This window comes from Tiliqua scincoides, chromosome 1, assembly GCF_035046505.1.
Source record: "Tiliqua scincoides isolate rTilSci1 chromosome 1, rTilSci1.hap2, whole genome shotgun sequence".
Lineage (NCBI taxonomy): Eukaryota > Metazoa > Chordata > Lepidosauria > Squamata > Scincidae > Tiliqua > Tiliqua scincoides.
This window is the reverse complement of record NC_089821.1, coordinates 196,640,283-196,659,772: the sequence shown is the minus strand read 5'-3', so window position 1 is coordinate 196,659,772 and position 19,490 is coordinate 196,640,283. Positions and strand designations below refer to the sequence as shown.

Here is a 19,490-nt window from a genome sequence, read left to right as displayed (position 1 = left end):
TTTTTTTTTTAAATTCAGAGCCTTTGTTTTGGGAATCACAAGAATCACAAGAATGAAGTAAGGGAAAAGTAGGTTGCAATCATCATTATCCTACCTCATGCAGTGCCAACCATTGACAAGATCATCATGCCTCTGACGTGATGTGATAGAACTTGGATTATGACCCAGAAAAATGAAAGTGGCACATGCTTATTTTCTACTTTGAGACTTCCCATTCACTGTAGACAGCTACTTTATTCACCACCGATGAGTTATGGCTAGGAAAAGTAAGGCAACCAGCCTTTAAAGAGCAACTTCGCCCTCCATATCCACAAATATATCTATGAAAATGAGGCCTATTTTTCTGTCACAGGAGTGCACCTGCCTCCGTGTTTGTGTTACTGAACTGGATGGATTATTTCTAGCAAGCTAAAAGTACTGCTCTCCATTCTTCCAAGAAATAGATTCAGCAAAACTGTGAAGAAAGTGGCTTGGTGACAGTATAAAGAAAATGCAGTCTTTGGAATCAGTAATTTTATTCATCTCACCCTAAGTGTACACACTGACAACTAGTATGTAGGCTCTACAGTTGGTGTGACTCCAATTACAGTAATTGGTGGGATGCAGGATTGAGTCCTGGTCTCTCATCTTCCTGAAGCTTTCACCTTTAGAAAGTAACAGGTTACTAGTTTATCACATTATTAGTAGTACATTAGTAGTAATGTAACTACTAGTTACATTATTATTCCTAAAATTAGTAGGGATGCAATCTTGTACACACTTACCTGGGAGTAAGTCCCACTGAACTCAGTGAGACTTATGTCTGAATAGGCATGCATAGGATTGCGCTGTTAGTGCTGTATTAAAATTATAAATAATACAGGTAATATCTGAAGGCTTACAGTCTAAAGGAAAAGGAAAAAAAAACATTAAGAGGGGAAGTAAGGGAGATTAAAAAGGAAAGAGATTCAGGGGCAAAAAAAACATGGTGCATTGCTGGGTGACAATCTCCAGAGTAGCTCTGAGAACAACCTCTGTGAGGTCTGTACTTCTCCCCAACTTTATCTCACATCAATGCACACTATACAAACGTCCAGTATCTTTCCTTTACCACCAGATCCAAGATATGAGGCCACATACAAGCCTTCCACACAGCAAGGGGTCTGTCTTTCTTCCAACAGCCCACACACTGTGTTCCCCGAGGAGGGTGAAGGAGGGGGAGCACCTCACACATCCAACATCTTCACTTTGCTCTTTCATCCATGCAACTGCACAACACACTCAAGCCTGTGTGAATAAGTGATGGAAGGCAAAGTGCTTTTCTGTTTAAAGAACTAGGCAGGGTTGTTTTAACCCATTTTGCCCAGTCCACAGGTGTGCGCATTTTATCCCTTTTGCATATATGCAACGTTGGGCAGAAATGGCTTGATCCAGACACAAGAAGATGGGGGTAAGGTGTAAACAGACAAATAGTCAAATTCTATACTTGAGATCAAGAGGCAAAGTTCAAAATAAAAACAGATTCTAAGCATTTCCCTGGCTGAAAGAAATCCACTTGCAATCAGTCAATATGGGAGGCTTACATGGACACTATAGGGCACAGTTCTTTTTCTTTCTTTTTTTTAATAAATTTTTATTATTTTTCCAAAAACAAATATAAACAAACACACATAACACAAAACACATAGCACACTATACTACACAAACACACTATTGGAGGGTGCAGGAAATCATATATCACTATCATATATCACTATAACTAATAAATCATTACATATCTCCTAATCAATTTTCTCTTCTATATTAACCTCTTAATATCATTTATCATTTATCATTCATCTATCATATCATATCATACATAATATATCATATATATAGTACATTCATCTAAGTGCCTTATCTTATATTTCTAAAACTTCATTTTCAACCAAGCATAAAAAGGTTTCCATTGCTCAGTCTGTGTCGTTTTTCGCTGTTGATCCAGAATCTCTGAAAGTCTGCCCATTTCTGCCACGTTCATTATTTTCTCTATTAATTCATCTTTCATTGGGATTTTTGAGTCCTTCCAGTATCTAGCATATACAATCCTTGCTGCAGTTAATATCATAATAACTAAATGCACATCATTTTCTTTATCTATAATATCTAAAGTAATATTGAGCAAAAATAATTCAGGTTTCAACGGTATAGTAAATGCAACAATCTCTAGTATTAAATTTCTTACCATTCTCCAATATACTTGCGTTTTTTATATGTCCACCACATATGATCAAATGTTCCTTCCTCACATTTACATTTCCAACAACTTTTTGATACATTCTCATTTTTACCAATTTTTAGGTGTCATGTAACATCTATATAAAACATTTATATATACATTTTCTTTAAAATTTGTTGCTCTAGTAAATTTTATGTTATGCTTCCAAATCTGTTCCCATTGATCTACGGTGATATGCACCTATATTTTGCATATTTGCATAGTTCTCAGAGAGGAGGAGCGAAATGATAGCTGGTCCCACCCAAGCTAATAGAGAGAGAGAGGTCCTTACTATCTTGCCTCTCCTTCAGATGCAGCCAGTTGAGATGCAAATAAATGTTGTAGTACATTTATTTCAGCCATATGTTTCAAGCATATTGGCAACTAGCATGGTTGAAACCTAAAATGAATTAAATAAAATGATGTTACCAGATGCATTTAGGCTACACAACGTTTTCATCCCTGCAAATACTGTACAAAAACTTAAATCTAGACAAGACTGTCAATCATCAGCAACACTCAGTTCTCTACCTTGTAATTGACTGACTTGGCCATACCAAATGTCACCAGGCGTAAAGGTCGGAAAGACGTTATTAATCATTGCTGGTCTGTGTTCTGTTCCAGGTGTGCCCCAGGCTACTATGGAAACCCCTTGGTGATTGGAAGCTCCTGTGAAAAATGTGATTGCAGTGGCAATTCAGATCCCAACCTGATCTTTGAGGATTGCGATGAAGTCACAGGCCAGTGTCGCAACTGCTTGCGCAACACTACAGGGTTCAACTGTGAACTATGTGCTCCTGGTTATTATGGGGATGCCAGACGAGCTAAAAATTGTACAGGTACTTCATTTACTGTGTTAATATTAGGTGTTCATCTGGTGGTTTCAGACCAGAGATCTACGTACTTTCTTCAGTCTGCAGTCTGAGTTTAGTGATTCTGTAGCAAATGGCTAATCCAACATTTGGTTTCTAACAATGCCTAGCCAAATGATTCAGATGGAGTTTTCAATGAAGAATAAAGATTTTATCTGAAAGGTCTCGGCAAACAAGGAAAGGGCTATGTGTACCTGTTACATAGAGGGTTGTTGGTTGTGGGTGAAATCGAAAATGGTTCCATTTGCACAGGCATGGGTTAAATGAAGGAGGGGAGAAAGAGAGACTAACAACCCAATCCTAACTAAATCCCCATGTGGTGATGCAGTGGTGCTGGTGCAGCTACCACAGTATCCCTTGGGGGATTTTTGGATGCTGAAGATCTCTTGCCCTGGGGGAAGCCCCAGCAGCCACTGTTGGTCAACTCGGACCTGCACCAGCTCGATAATTGGCAAAGGTTCACATTGACCTGGGAAGATGGATCAGGCCCTGGCAGGGCTTGGGATTCAGCATTCAAGGCCACCACTCTCACCCCCTCCTGGGTCTGATCCACCTCCTGCCCACACCTATCACCACCCTGCTCTGCCCACCCCCGCCTTGTTCCACACATCCCCACCTCCCAACAACCCCTGAGAGGGCTTGCTTGCTCCAGCAGATCTTTGTGGGTCCACTTATGTGCAGGATCCCTCCAGCCTCCCTGCCAGCAGATCTATCAGCAGAGGCTGCTTTGTGACAACTCTAAAGCAGCGTCCAATAGTGCAGTGCTAGTTAGGGAAGGAGGGTAGGATTGAGCTGTAAGGTTGCCAGCTGGGCAGAGGTTTCTCTGTCTGAGGTGACCCAACAGGAAAAAAGGAGAGGATTAGCAGGAGGTTTAAAACAGACACTGGGGAATGAAGGTTTTCAGAAAGGAAGATGAGTGATTAGGTGGGATTGGAGAGAGAGAAGAAAGAGAGAAGGAAAATTACCATACCTATCCTTAGCATGCTGGGTAGGCTCAGGTCTGATGTCCAACAAAGTGGAAGGGCTGTACACTCATTACGTACTGATGACATGCTTATATTGCACTGATGATACTCAGCATCCAAATCGGATTGGCTATTAGGAAATAGGTAGAACTGGTGTTTTTTGCTGCTTTAGCTATAGTGGCACACAGTATTCCTTGTGCTTTTGCAGCTAAAGTAGACTGATATGCTCTCACATTTGTAGTGCATAAAAGGCTTCTGTCTGTTTTTCAGTGTTGCATTAACCATGCAGTGTATATACTGTGAGTCTTTAAATAAACTACCCCTGGGAATCAAGCTAATTTTAGAATCCATAAGAAGACAAAATAGCCAGTAGGTACTCTAAAAAGGCAACTTTTTTTGAAACACAAGAGAATGTCAAAGTGGTAGGTGATATTGCAGTACTTTTAACCAGCTCTCAATCTCTAAGCTAATCAATAACAATTAAACCTTTCAACCAATGTAAGATTAAAGAGGACTGCTATTTTTCATTGCCCATGTTTGCAGGAATACACTGAACGCTACCAGAAAGTTCTTATTCTGTAGCAAACACCATATGGATTCAGACCTCAACTTTTTTCTCCCCAGTAATTCTGTTGGTTTTGCTCTGAATTGCCATTTGAATTCCCACAGAAATGGGAGATCAGCCACCATCTTTGGTTATATGAAAGCAAATAGGTCAACCGAGGAGCAGACTTATACAGAAAAAGCTTATGCAGAAAGTTCAAGTATGCAGCATGTACCAGCAGGGGCGATAAGGCTAGACAGATAATGGTAGGGGGACAAGGTGTTCTCTCTCTCTCCTATTCTCATACTTGTTGGCTGCCCAGTGTACTGTTCTTACTTCCTTCTGTTCCATCTCTTCTCTCCTGAAGATATGTAGCTAGACAGACTAGCTGAAAGATCAACTGTCATCCTCCTGTAACAAAGAAGTCTTTTCCTTAATTAAAGTTATATTTGACTTTTGAACCTTCATGTAAAGCTTCCTATCTGAACTTTCTTGCATAATGTACCTTTTGGTGCTTTATCTCTGCCACCAGAAACAACACTTACTAGTGAATTCAAGGGCACTGAAACAATAAGCAGCCATCAGTTGACTTCATCTTCAGGCACTTGTACATGTCATTAAACTAGTTCATTGTGTATTCAATACAAGAGATTCCTGAGGTAACTATTGTAAAGAATGGAAGTAGTAACATCTTTATAAGATGGATAACTACTGCACAACTGGATTCACTCAAGTGACAATCACTTTTGATATTTCCAAATGACTCAGATTTCCTCCTAAGCCAATTTTTCTTTTTTTAAGTCTCCCAGGTGGCACAAATCCAGTTAAAGGTCTCCTGTGTTGCAACAGTTTTTGTCACATATGAAAATGCCATTTGTATTTGTCTGTAGATCAAATCCAAAGAGAAATATCACATTTTCTTTCAATCACTGCTTCTGATCTGCTGTAGAACGACATCTCTTTGTGTCCCTTTGTCTCAAAGCTTTTGCTTTCATACTGAGTGCAATCCTAAATTGTGTTTAAGCCAGTGCAAGTCCCTTGCGCCGGCTTCCAGGTGTCACAAACATGCCATAAAGCATGTTCGCACCACTGTTGAAGTTGGAGAGGCCAGCACAAGAACACACGCTGGCCTCCCCATACCAGATCAAGCCCTCATGGAGGTAAATTCAGGCTGCTAGCGGGCCAGCAGTACAGGGTTTTAGGAGGGTAGGGGGAGGGCAATTCATGGGCAATCATGGGCTATTTAGCTGGTGCAGATTCGAGTAGCCCCATTGAGATGGCTGGGGCAAGACTTGGGGTAAAGGAACAGAAGTCCCCTAATTCCAAGTTGTCTTAGATTCCCATTCAGTCCTGTGCTTAACACAGTGCAGGCCAGCCGGCTGACCTGTTCCAGCAAAGGTTAGGATCAAGCTGTGTGAAAGTTATCAGGGTTAGAATAAGAAGAATCTGACCAATATTTGCTTGCTGGGGGTGGGGGCGACACATTTTCCAGCTTTCTATGATTATGTTGTACATCATCGCCAATTTCTGGTTCAACTGTGCTGCCCAAAGCCTAGAGGGACAGTGAACCTGACCATGTTTAGAAATGTGAAAACCCTATTTAATTATTTGACCAAATTGCCTCATCTGTACCATCTTTGAGCTTCTGGTGTAAAGACACTTATCACTGTTTTCCTGCTCTGTTTGCATAATTGTTCGCAACATTCCAAGTCCTTGGGCTACAAAACTGTCAGGATGTTTGCAGCAGTATCTTGTGAGGCAAGGAAATGTCAGTTTGGCTGAGATTAAAACCTCAACCAGACCAACTGGCAAAAATAGCTTTGTGAGGAAGACTGAGGTCTGAAAAGAGGCCCAAAGAACTAGGGAAGGTAATGGAAGTGTTGAAATTAGGGAACAGACTGGAAAAAAAAAAAAAAAGAATACCGGTAAAGGGGCAGGAAAACTAATTGGAGGTTTAAAGAAAAGGCAGAGGAGACAAGGAGTAAAACAAGAAGGGGCTAATGAGAGAAAGGAAGTAACTGACCTTCACATTCTGATTTGAAATAATTGGTCATTTCTTTTGTTACAGCTTTCTAGTTCGGGTTTGCTATAAAATTCTTTTCCACTCTCCTTTTTTATTCCTAGCATGTAATTGCAGAGGAGGACCTTGTGACAGACGGACGGGACAATGCCTAGGAGAACCTCCAATGCCTCCTCCTGGCACAGATTGTCCAGTTATCAGTAAGAACAGCAAGTTTGTATTTGCTACGCTACCTTCCTGAACATCTTTTCTCTCTCTCTCCCTGAGCATCTTTTTGGTTTTTTTGTAGGTGTTGAGCTTGCTTCTGTGAGTGCTTTCTTTAAAGAAAAAAAGTATAAGCCAGTCCTACAACATGTGTAAAAGAAGTAGAAATGAAAACATGCCTGAAATAACACTTGGCAGGGAAAAGAGTCAGGAAAGAAAATTACTTAGGCAAAGTGAAACCTACCACATCCTATAAAGACCCTCCCCATGTCACCCTGCTATAATCTATATTTATTTGCATGTAATCAACATGATAGACATCCACTTTTGTGAACCTGAAGGATTACAGTTGGTGGGCCTCTTGCATTTCTCCTTCGTAATTGTTACTTTCAAATATAAAAAGACTGAGGTGGATGTGGAACAATTTTGATCCATGAAATTACAAATTAGAAAAGCTGGAAGACATGGAGGATTTAGGCTTCCTATTTGTTCCATCTTTGTCATGCCTTCGGCACAGTTTTGCTAAGAATTTCAAATCCATCTCACAATTGAGAATTTACTTTATGGGGAGCAAAGCTTGCTCTTGTAAGGTTCTAAATCAGGAATGTGAGCTGCATACAACTGTCTGCATTTTTTTTAATTGACAGGTTGTGACAAATGCATTTGGGATTTGATTGATGATATCAGCTTGGCAGTTCAGTTCATTGATGAAAGCAAATCAACATTGCTGAGCATTTCCACCATGGTTTATGCTCATAGACGCTTGAACGACCTCAACTCCACTGCTTTCCTCCTCAAGGTACCAGTTATTCCATTTGACCGTGTTTTTGCTTTTATTTTTTAATGTTGCAAAAAAGGCATCCATTCAAGGTCAAACAAAATCTGTGATGAAGATCTCTCACTGGGTTCTTTAAAAGTTAAAAGCAGCTATGCAAGGGTCTGAACCAAATCAAGATGGTGTCTTGGATAGCCAAGCCACCCTGTTTCTCCTACTGTTTTCCCATTTTAAATCGACTTCTCCAAGCTGCTAGTTGTCCTGTAATGAAAAATATTCAAGTACCATATGGGAATTAGTAGCAACGCATTGTATCTAAGGGACGATTCACCCATGCATATTTATCACACCGTAATTGCAACATAGAGTTGGTTTGTATGTGTGAAGGGACTATTACAGATCCAATACCACATTTAGTGGTATTTTAGTCAACTTTAGTGTTGCCTTATTCTGCCTCAAACACAGTACTTTTCAATGAAGTTCATTAATATGTTCAGCTATCAGTTATCAGGCAGTCAAGTAATTTGAACTGCAATGCTATACAGGTACACCTTTACCTGACATTAACCCCAATGACCACAGTGGGAATTATTTCAGACTTATCATGGATAGGATTGTTGTAAGTGATATAAAATTGAAATGTACTCATGCATATGTGAACTGATATTGACTGAGAACCAATGAGGTGTTGTGACTAAACTGGGGAAGACCCAGTTTCAGAGACTTTTCAAAGTCCCATGGTATTCACAGGGTTACATGGCACCAGTCACACACTCTTCCAGTATGCAGCGCTATTGTGGGCACCAAATAGGTGGGTAGGGGTGTATGTTCCTTGAGTTCAGTGGAGAATGAGCAGAATAAAAAAGTAGCAAATGAAGGGAGGTACGTACGCCTAGGGAGGTACGTGGGGCGGCTGCAAGAAATAGGGCCTTCTCAGTAGTGGCACCAACGCTATGGAACTCCCTTCCCCTTGACTTAAGAATGGCTCCCTCTCTTGAGACCTTTCGGCAAGGCCTGAAGACCCTTCTGTTTAAACAGGCCTTCTGAGTTCTTGGCCTTTTAACATCTTTTTAACATCTTTTAATATTTTTTACAGGCCTGATTCTTTTATGCTGCTGCTCTATGCTCTTTTTACCTATTTTTTTTACTGACTGCTGTTTTTAGTATGTGTTAATATGTTTTTATTTGTTTTTAAATTGTTTTTAATATGTTGTAAGCCGCCTTGAGTCCCTTCGGGGAGAAAGGCGGGGTAGAAATAAAGTTATTATTATTATTATTATTATTATTATTATTATTATTATTATTAGATTCATTTTTGGCACTCTTTGGGCCTCTGGAGTGCTGTGCGCAAAGAGACAAAGTTAATGAGTTTATAAACAATGGAGTGCCTATAAGAAAAAGATCTAGAATATATGGAAGAAAAGAACCAGATTTCCTGTAAATGAGGGATTATGTTCCCCTTGAATTTTTGAAAGGTTCCTTTTAAACAAGATGGAAAGCCCATTCTTCTCACCCTGCAGACTCTATTTTTACTGGGGTCGGACAAGAGGAGATAGACAGGTTAAAGGAAGCTAGACATAATTTAATCTATCAGGAGAAAAATAATTAATCGTGAGAGCAGTTAGGGCAAATTAATGAATACATTAATGCATAATGGGCTTATTATTTTATCTTTGTTCTGCTCCTTACTAAAGAGAGAGTAGCATGTGCAAAAGAAACTGCCACATCTAATTTTAGCAATACACTTTCACACATCATGCTAGCAATAAGCCTCTGGCCCCTGTGGCCACTTTTTGCTCAGCTGGTATGTGGAGGCCTGCAGAGTGGTATGCGTGGTATGGAAAGTAAAAACAAGCACCCCGAACCAGGAATGTGAAGCCTCCTGTAGACAATAGAACAAATTCCCTGAGCATTTGTACATTCTTCTTCCATGGGCATGTTTAATAAGGTACTAAATAAGCATCTGTCAGTGACAATTTGGTTGTAACTAGGAACTTCTGCCTCACGGCAGTGGTTTGAACAAGATGCCCTATGAGGTCCTTTCCAGCCCTTGACTGTATGACAGTCACTAAATACTTCATTACTGTATACTTTAGATGGTGCTCATTAAAATTCTCATTTTTAAGGAAATTGTACATTGAATAAAGATGGTATTTTTAATTTTTTTTTTAATAGCCAAAATTGTCAGAGAAGGAGAATCATTCTTTACTGAGGAAAAGTCAGATGGATAACGCTGAGAGTGAAATGACGGCGCTTCTCAAAGAAATCAACACACTCGATGAAAAGGTTTGCTTTCAGTTTCCCTTTTTTCCATTATTCTGCTGAAGTAGAAGCCTAGTATAAAGCTCATTAAAAGTCTGTGGAAGCACTTGCATTGAAATTATTGGGAAGGAAGGTGGATTGTAGTTTCCATGTGAATAGCATAAACAAATTTTAAACAGAGTTTTCAAGAAGAGACTGACAGTCCCACCCACAACTAGGCCTACAATCTCTCCCACAGGAAAGGGGAGAGTATTGCTGGCTTACACATCTGAATACAAGTAGATTGTACATAAAGGTGAACCTGAGGGTTTTTTGACTGATAATTTGCCAAAATGGTTTAAAATCATTTCCAGTAAGTCATACCACAACTCTGGGCATAAGATGGTTAAGCATAAATAGGTGTTTTAAAGGGCTGCAGGCCATTAAACATAAATTGGGTTGCCTGGCTATGCAACTATCTTCAGAATAATCAGAAATTGTCATTCTTTATCTTATCATACGGATTTGTGTTTCTACAAAGGAATCAGACCCAAAGTGTACTTGAAGTCTGGATCAGTCCAAGAAGTAGCACAAAAGAACCAGAGCTTTCCTTACATTGTAGATCTCTGAACTTCTCCCATTCCATCATTTCTGTAGGGATGAATGAAAATTGTTCCAGGAACATTGTTCTAGGCAAATTTCTCCATTTGCTGCCTACTGAACCTGTTGCTTCTTATTGGCAAGGTCCACTGAAGTTTCAAAGGCAGCGTTTGTGTGCTCCTGCTGCTGACAGCACCAGGTCCTGCTGCAGGAGGTGTCTTTTTCCTCCCCCTCAACCACAACACTGCCAATGCAAGAAAGAGCAATAAAGACTGATGCATAGATTGTCTTGGGAGATGTCTGACCTGGAGGGGGGGAGAAAGAGGTCATGAAGTTAAATTACTCTTTCGCCAACCACAGTCATACCTTCCCTGTCATGAAGCAAATGAGTAGTTGACCAACAAGAGCATGTTGTGTTATAGCCTAGTGTCAGCTGAACAATACGAGCATCATAAGGTCAGCTAACCACATAAACTTGGTAGGCTACTGACTTTAGTTGGGCTTGGAGGGAGATGCCAGTTTGTAGCTAGGCTGCCATTCAGAGGCCTACCAAGCATCACATTCCTTTTTTATTTCCCCTAGCCAAGGCAATACTGCTTTGCTGTGTAGAGCCCACAAATATTCATTCATGCGAGTGTGAGTTACGCATGTGTGAAGAAAAAGTTTGAATTCAACTCTAACTCATTAGTCTGTGTCTATATCAAGAACCAAAACTTGAGACTCTTCTTCATCACTTTTGAGCTCCTTCTGCTCAGCTGTTATTCCAGGAAAAAAATTTCACCAATATGTCACATCTACTTCAAATTCTACTCTGAACTGATTACAATAATCAAGATGGAAGTATACCAGCTGCCCTTTTTGGACATCTCAAACTATAGTTATTGTACATGGAAGCTTTTGTAACATTTCATTAGCACTGATTACATACTTCAAGGTCTTCTCTAAGTGTACCACTTACTTATAAATGGTTTCTCAGGCACCTACAGCATGGGGTATCTGTTCAGTATTCAAGGTATATATTGACACAGTTATTATCATTAACACTTTTATACAAAGTTGGTAGCAGAGCTTAAAAGCAGGATCCTAATTTTACTGTAGGCACAATATAATCATCCATGCCTCCTGGGTCTGTAAGGGCCAGTACTTTTGTGAAATTTAAGCCACAGCAGTACAGTTCCTTGTACACATCTTGAATAACAGCAGAAGGCCCAGACCACATGGTAGGAGCCCATATTATGGCTTTTTCCTCACACCAGTGTAGCCCAGTTTGGAGAGGGTCATGCCATAGCCTCCTTCCAGTGCTGGCAACAGGTTACTAGGGTCTCTGTGGCAATATCCTACACTTCCCTCCCCATGATGTCCGCTTCCTACAGTCTGATAGTGCATTGGATACGACCATGACCACCAGTAATGAAGGTTCAGAGGTTCGCCAGCCTGGTGGTAGGCCCTCGGATGCCCTACCTGGCTAATACCCCAACTCCTTCCACATGGTTGGCATATCTCACCTTACCTGGCTAGTACAAGGAGTATTTGGAACAGAGCCTAAGATAAACTCTTTTTTACAGTTCTGCTGTAAAAAAATTCACCTACGTGAAATGGAATTATATTAACTGACACTGCTACTGTAACTAATTTTAAGCTTACCACATTTAAATACTAAACCGCCTTAAAGAATTGACTTGCATATGCTCACAAAAGCCAACATATTGCACTGAATTGGACAATGGAACACAAATGCTGCCTAAACATATGTTGACTGACTGTTTTTAGACTGCAAACTCTTGGTCCTTCTCCTGTAAAGATCCCAATCAGGGAAGACATATCATTCCTGTAACCCACTGGTATTAATACGACTATTTTTTTACCAAGATGCTTAGCTATTTATAAGAAATGGAGAAAACCATTCCTGCTGATAGTCATATGGAACTAACGGCCGAATTTTAACTTGTGCTGGAACAGGCAGGCCAAGTGGAGCACAACTGGAGTAAGCTGGAGTGCCAGCTGGAGCACAACTTGGCGTAAGGAGATATTTTCCACTTACCCTGCATCATGCCTCAGCCACTCCTATGAGTCTACTCAGATGTGCATCAGTGAAATTGCTTGTGCAAATCTGAGCAGCTGGCCAGGAGGAAGAATTCAGATTTATGGCATGTTTGTGACACTCTTGGGCAGGCACATGGGGATTGTGCCAGCCCATCCACTGGTCTGGATTGCGCTCTCAGTCCTATTGAACAGAATGCAGCTTACTTCTGAATAAACAGTACTTTCATTGGGCATGTTTCCATATTGCTTTTCAACCAAAATTTACCTAACCGTGCAATCCTTTGCACACTTACCTGGGAGTGAGCTCCACTGAGCACAGTGCAACATACTTCTGAGGAAACATGCATAGAATTGCATTGTGAGTGGTTTATGCAGCAAAAGGAGTGCTGTGTCCTAAGGAGGCTTATACTCTAAAAAGAGATGTAAGAGAGAGAGAGAGAGAGATTAGGGCAAAGAGAAACAAATCCTTATTGCCAGGCATGTTTTTGTATGTGCACAAGCACTTGTCTTTTACAATGCTTATATTAATTCCCTGTTCTTTATTACAAGATTGAACTTAAGGCAAAGCCCTTTCCTTGAATTATATTTCTTCTACAATGAGCATTTCAGTTGCTGATAAATTTATTTATTATTTATTTATTTTTCACATTTTTGTACCTCCCTTCCTCCAAAGAGCTCAGGGTGGTGTACACAGCTGCTTCCCTCCTTTTGTCCTCACAACAACCCTGTGAGGTAGGTGAGGCTGAGAGGAAGTGACTGGCCCACGGTCACCCAGGAAACTTCATGGCTGACGGGGGAATTGAAACTGGAACCCATTTTTCAGAAAGAGTACTTATCTCTTACCTTCTTTCTTTTGCTCATACATCTCTTTATTTTGGTGCAATTGCTGCATTCTGTAGTTTGAATGACTAGTCTTGCACACTGGGAATCACACTTTACTTCCAATAGCGGGTATATATTATACTGGTCACTAATATCACAAAGAAGAGCTTTATTTGCTGCACTCTTTCTCTCTTTTAAGAAAAATACAGTAGCACATAGTGGTTTAGTAGGTGATACAATACCTATTGATTTCTTATTATTCCAGTACATTTCTGCTTTGGGATAAGTACACCCACCTTCTGGTAAACATCCTTTGTCAGAAGAGTCTTTTTTTAGAAAAGGTTTCTCTTCTAGCAAGGCATAGTTGGAAAATTCCGGCTCTAAGAGCTGACCCCATAAGTGCCTCCAAGGCATAACCCTGGGAGGGAGACGATTAGGTCAGAAGATTTGTGATCCTACTACCAAAAATTGCATTTTTACCTGTAGGTTTGAGATGAGGAAACAGTAGAGAGGGACAAAGGCAAATGAGAGTGTCATTGGATGAATTTATTCTGTTTTCTTAGTTTAATTTTCCCATCTGGTTGAAAATATCACTTGCTACTACCAGAAGTGAAAACACCTATTTTCAAAAGGTTATACTGACCCATTCAAGGACTAACCTAGATATTGCAGGCAAATGTGTGCAATATTACCCAATAGCGTCTTTTTTAAAATATCAGAGCAGTTTTGGGAAGGGAGAATCTGAAGTGGTATGGGTAAGGCAGTGCTTAATCTTTTCCCCACTGACCATGTTTTCCATTACAAAGTGGCCTTCTGGTTCTGTTTCCCTATCCCACATTTTCCCCTTGCAAATATGCATTTGGTATCCTACAGAAAGAAAAACTGTAAGGGGGGGAGGTGTTTGACGGGTTTAAAAAAGCAGCAGGCAGAGAAAAAATTTAAAAAACCCTGAAGTGACTTTTCATTTTTCTAAATGGTCAGTAGGGTAAAGTTGACTGTATATGTGTGCAAATTCCCTGGGTCATTTGGTGGGCCGCTGTGAGATACAGGAAGCTGGACTAGATGGGCCTAGGGCCTGATCCAGTGGGGCTGTTCTTATGTGCAATATCTAATTTGGCTCTGCACAATCCTGGAAACATAGGCCTCGCTCCATAGGTGTGGAGTTGTCCTGAAATGCTCCACAGCATGTCGTAGCATTTACAGTACCATGTAACACAACTTCATTATGTTGTGCTAAAGAGAAGAAACGCACCTCATTGGCTACTGCTGGTAGAGGGAAGAAAACGCACAATACATTGACACATTATGTATTTGTGAACTATTTCTGGTAACCCATATACAGCAGACTTGTCAGATACCTTTTAGGCAGCAATCAATTAACTTCAGGAGGTGGAATTCCAACTATAGATGTATGACAGCTTGGTCACATCAAATGACACTGAAATGTGGAGCAGGTTTTAATATCCTTCTCTGTAAACACCAACCACCTAATGACAGGCGGCTCTTTTCCTCCAACATAATCAAATGTCTTTATTATCTATATTCCGTAGACCTTCCTTTGCTCAATATCCAGAAGCAAAATGTATGTTGATACTAACAGACCCAAGAATGCCAGTGAATATTTTAGACAATAAAAATCGAATGTGTTCACATCCATTTATTCGCAGAGAAATCAAGAATCAAGCAAAGGCCTACTACTTCAGAAAAAAACCATGGCAGCTATTGACCGTGCTACTCATCTTGTCCAGAAACTGGAAAATATGATAGATAATGTACAAGGTAAACATTTTTTTTCTTCCAGTTCTTCTTAATGTCAAGAAGAGAATGGTGAACAGTGGAGAAAAGGCATAACAGCAGTGTTATAAAATATCCCAACCAATGTACAAAACTGAAAGATTTAATTATACGTCAGATTTCCCATGAAACAAGTCAAAAATTATTCCTGCTTTGGGCCCTAAGGGCCATGAGCATTGCTGAATTTAGTGAATTTAGAAATTCTCCAGATTATTGCTTTATGGAATGTTACAGATTCACTTTTTTCTGCTTATCAGGCAACCACTGACAGTTGACTCAGAGCCCAGCCCTGTACTCCCCCCCCCACCAATGCACACATACCAAAAACAAGCACGCTGTATGCAGTGAGGGGGAAAGACCGGGAGGCTTTAGAGGGGAAAGGAAATTTTGCCCTTACCCCTCCTTAAGCCTCCCACTCCACAATAGGTATCCTCGGACCTTTGCCAACTCTGTAGCTGGCACAAGTCTAAGGAGAAGAAAGGGGCAGGAAGGCTACTAAAAAGAGGGGATATGATCTGGTGCGTGCCATCGTCACCGAATCCATCCCCTCCCTCAGCCTCCCTGTCCAGTTTCTCCCCATCTGCTTCTCAGCCCCTTTCCCCACTACGGCTCTAGCAGGCTAGGTAAGAACCAGGTATGATACAGAGCACTGCTGCCTCTTGCTTCAGAACTCCAAAAATGGCCACCAGTTGAGTGCTCGTGCTCAGTCACCAGCCATTTTACAACAGAAGCTGTCGTAAATTCACCCCACCCCACCCCAAACCCCCCCGTCAGCCTTGACCTGCATAGGATTGGGCTGTTAGCAAAACATTCAGTGAGTAGATCTGCCAACAGTGCAGGGAACAGTAGGGCGTCCTGCTCATGCTCACATGGCTGTTTCCCCACTCTCAGTTCATCACTAGAGCATATTAAGGAAAGAAGTATATATCTGCACGAAAAGCAACTACATTTTCTTTTCCCCCCCACTCTTTCCTCTTTAATTCAACTCCATCTGTTTTGGAGTGCTGGAAAAGGGAGCAGACTCTGTTCTGCCACTCCTGGGAAATGTCTATGCTGAGGAAAAGATCCAGCCATGCACACAGCTCGTTTGGTCTCCCCAACTGTATGGATTAGTGTGGGATGAAGTTTCCTGTGTGTGTTGAAACAATGCATCTAGTCTCCTGCGTAAGAGCTGTGGGGACATGACTACATGTAGCAGGAAGTGGGGGAGACTTCCCATGCTGATGCCAATGAAGGGTGCATCAGAATGTTGGGATTTGTTTCTGTTCAAAAAGAGGGGGAAAAAATTCAAATTATGTTTAGGCTATTCTTAGTAGAGCTAAGTATTTTTAGGAATAACTGTGTAATCACCAAAATAGTATTTTGATGGACCCAGCAATAATTAAAACGTACATAATGTTGCTCTAACTTCGATAAAACTAGATAGATCCAGTTTCAGACCTCCCATTATATTCTATGGGGCAAATGCCCTGGGCACGAGGCTGTAGGACCCGGCACAAGCCTCTCTGAGGCTCCAGACGCGGTCGGAAACTGCTTCTGGTTTCCTGGAAGCACAGTTTATAGTGTCAGGGAACCTCAGAGAGGCTTCCCTGATGCAGCTTTGGGTCACGCAAAGCTCCGTGAGTGGGGGGGATTTGTGCGTGGATTTGTGGGGGGGAGTGGAGGGATTTGTGCGTGGGAGGTGGTCACGGCCCACAGGGGGCACCATCGCGGACCTTTGCCCCAGGGTCTTAACAGTCAGTGTGTAGAGACTGCACAGCAACCCCATGAAAGTTCCATATTGCACATTATTTCCCCCCCCCCCATGAAAGAACATGTATCTTAAGTAAGCTGGACCAGAGGTTCTCAATCCTTTTAGCACCCAGACCCACTTATTCTAATGAATCCCACTAATTCTAATCTGTCAGGACCCACAGGAAATGATGTCATTAACCTGGAAGTGATGTTATGGCTGGAAGTGACATCACCAATTTAGACTTCAAATCCAAGCAAGGATCAGCCAAAGGTCCCATTACACAGCGCGTTTGTGCTGTTATTTTGTATAGCTCAGAATTCCAACATTTCAGCTCAGAAGTCAAAGCAGACCTGCATCCTTCTCCAACCATGCAGCCCTCCCTACTTTCCAGCATCCCATCTTGCCACCTATTCAGGGCAAAGCGCCACATGCCTCTCTCTTCCATTTTTGATTAGCACCATTCTCTAACTTTCTTTACACTGTAGTACATTATTAATTATGCTGCTGCCCAATGAAATATTTGTTTACTTACTTGATTTTCAGACCACTTTTCCAGAAGATCAAAGCAATTTACAAAAGCCAATGAGAATCAAAGTAATTAAGCATAATTACATGCAATATCTATTTGATGCTAAAACATCAAAACAAACAAAAATGAATTGCAGAGTTCATCAGCGTTGCCAGATAAAAACATTTTCTGCTTCTACCTAAAAACACAAACATGGGAATGATTCCACAATAGTGGAGTCACCACCCAAAAGACCCTTTTTTTGTGCCTGCCAACCAGATTTCTATCCCAGATCTATGTATAAGTGAAACCACAGATACCAGATATGGGGGGGGGGGAATGCCTGTACATTGTACATCCCTGTTTATAAGATTCCTAGTATCTAGATTGTTGTCACCAAATGTTACATCACATTTCTGCCTGCTTTGACTGTTCAAACGGATTGAAGAATAGCATTGTTAGAGGAGCTGAAGAACTAAGCATCTTAGAAGGACAACTAGTTTCTATCAGCTAGTCATGATTCAAGAAAATCTGCAAAGTAAATGGCTCAGTCATCTTGTTACTCTGCCAATGTGTGTGGTTCATTTTTCTACAGAAATCAGCAGTAAGGTGGAATACTATGGCATCGAGCATGACTTGAAGCCTGAGGACATCACTCAGAAGTTCAGAGCAGCAGAAAATATGTTAAGGGACATCAGACTTCGCCAGCCATTTGCCATTCAGAGACAGCTTGCACATGAAGAATCTGATGCAGCACAGGACTGTAAGTTTTCCTTCTGTCTTGGAGACAATCTATGGGTTGGAAAAGCAAGGCTCAGACATACTTTGGTATGCCGAAAAACACATGCACTGAAGTTTATTAGCTTCTCTTTCAAAAGTACTCCTGCATTATTCCCCTTGTTTAAATATACATTATGATTATTTGAGTATCAAAGTATGTTCAAGTAACACTGTTCCACAAACAGTCAGTGATCAGTAGTTCTGGTGGGGTGCAAATGTCTTTCCTCAAGGCACACAGTTTATGTAAGTCAATTGCATGTTCCTAGCATTCTGAGTGCAAAACTGATTTGCTGGAAAATTGCAATGTTCCCTTTTCCTCCAACGGGCACTTACATTTCCTTGTTGAATACTGTGGTTGAATTAATGTCAAGGACATCTTTCCAGAGATTAAGAAACAAATTTGGTTTTCCATTTTATTCCATGTCAGTAGAAAGGAAGAGGGTGAAAGTGTTCCTGTCTGCCACGTTGTGATTCAGAGAGGAAATGCTACATGTTTTTTTCCCCTCTTCCGTGAAGCCTGAAACATAACTAAAGGCCTAATCCTATCCAACGTTCTAGCACTAATGCAGCCACAATGCACCACAAGGTAATGGAACAAACATTCTCTTACCTTGAGGAGGCCTCCATGACTGCCTCCCTACCAGAGGATGCAATGCATACCCTGTTGGCATAGCTGCATCAAGACTGGAAAGTTGGATTGGGTTGTTAGGAGGGAATGCTCCTCAGGGCATAGGAAACAAGAGTGAGGGATCACACTTAGAATAGAGATCCAAGAGAACGACCTTTACTAGAGCCTAAAATTCTTCTAAAGACACGTGACTGTAAGTACAACAGCAGCCTAAATTCAAGGCTGCATTATACAAGTTGAACTCCTGTACATCCAATCATCAAGTTAGGCAAATTTTCTGACTTTTTCTTAGTCATGCAGATAAATTAGTTTGGTCATCCTCATTGGCATAAATGGCACACAATTGGGACTATTTCATAGATTCCATTTTTAAATGCACACTGCTAATGCATAAGTAACACCAAAAAGGGTAGAATGTGTAATAGTCACATTACAGACACAAGCATCATACAAGCACATTTTTCAGGGAAATTTAGGGACACCGATTCCTGTTCAGTGTACGATCATCATATGCTAGGTGGACCTTAATAAAACCATTTTTTAGTTTAGAGAAAAACCACCAATAGTTTAAAGAAACTATTATTTAAGGGGAGAACTAAGGCAGGATTTTAAAAATTACGTCAGTATGAAAAAAGAAAAAGATGCACTTTATAATCTGAAAAGTTGTGTCTTAATGTTATCCTGAAGCTGCTTTGTGCTTAGTCCGATTCTTTGGCTCTTCTT

The 19,490-nt window shown here is 40.8% G+C and overlaps 1 protein-coding gene across 2 annotated transcripts in view; it reads left to right on the top strand.

Moving 5' to 3' along the window:
* Positions 1-19,490, top strand: part of LAMA4 (laminin subunit alpha 4) — a 107,259-nt gene that overhangs the window by 36,863 nt on the left and 50,906 nt on the right. For both annotated transcript variants that reach the window (XM_066613560.1, XM_066613568.1), the window contains 6 exons: positions 2,861-3,075; positions 6,742-6,837; positions 7,489-7,640; positions 9,792-9,902; positions 14,990-15,101; positions 17,955-18,122. In XM_066613560.1, the coding sequence (XP_066469657.1) occupies positions 2,861-3,075; positions 6,742-6,837; positions 7,489-7,640; positions 9,792-9,902; positions 14,990-15,101; positions 17,955-18,122 (854 nt within the window). The remainder of the gene's footprint in view (positions 1-2,860; positions 3,076-6,741; positions 6,838-7,488; positions 7,641-9,791; positions 9,903-14,989; positions 15,102-17,954; positions 18,123-19,490) is intronic.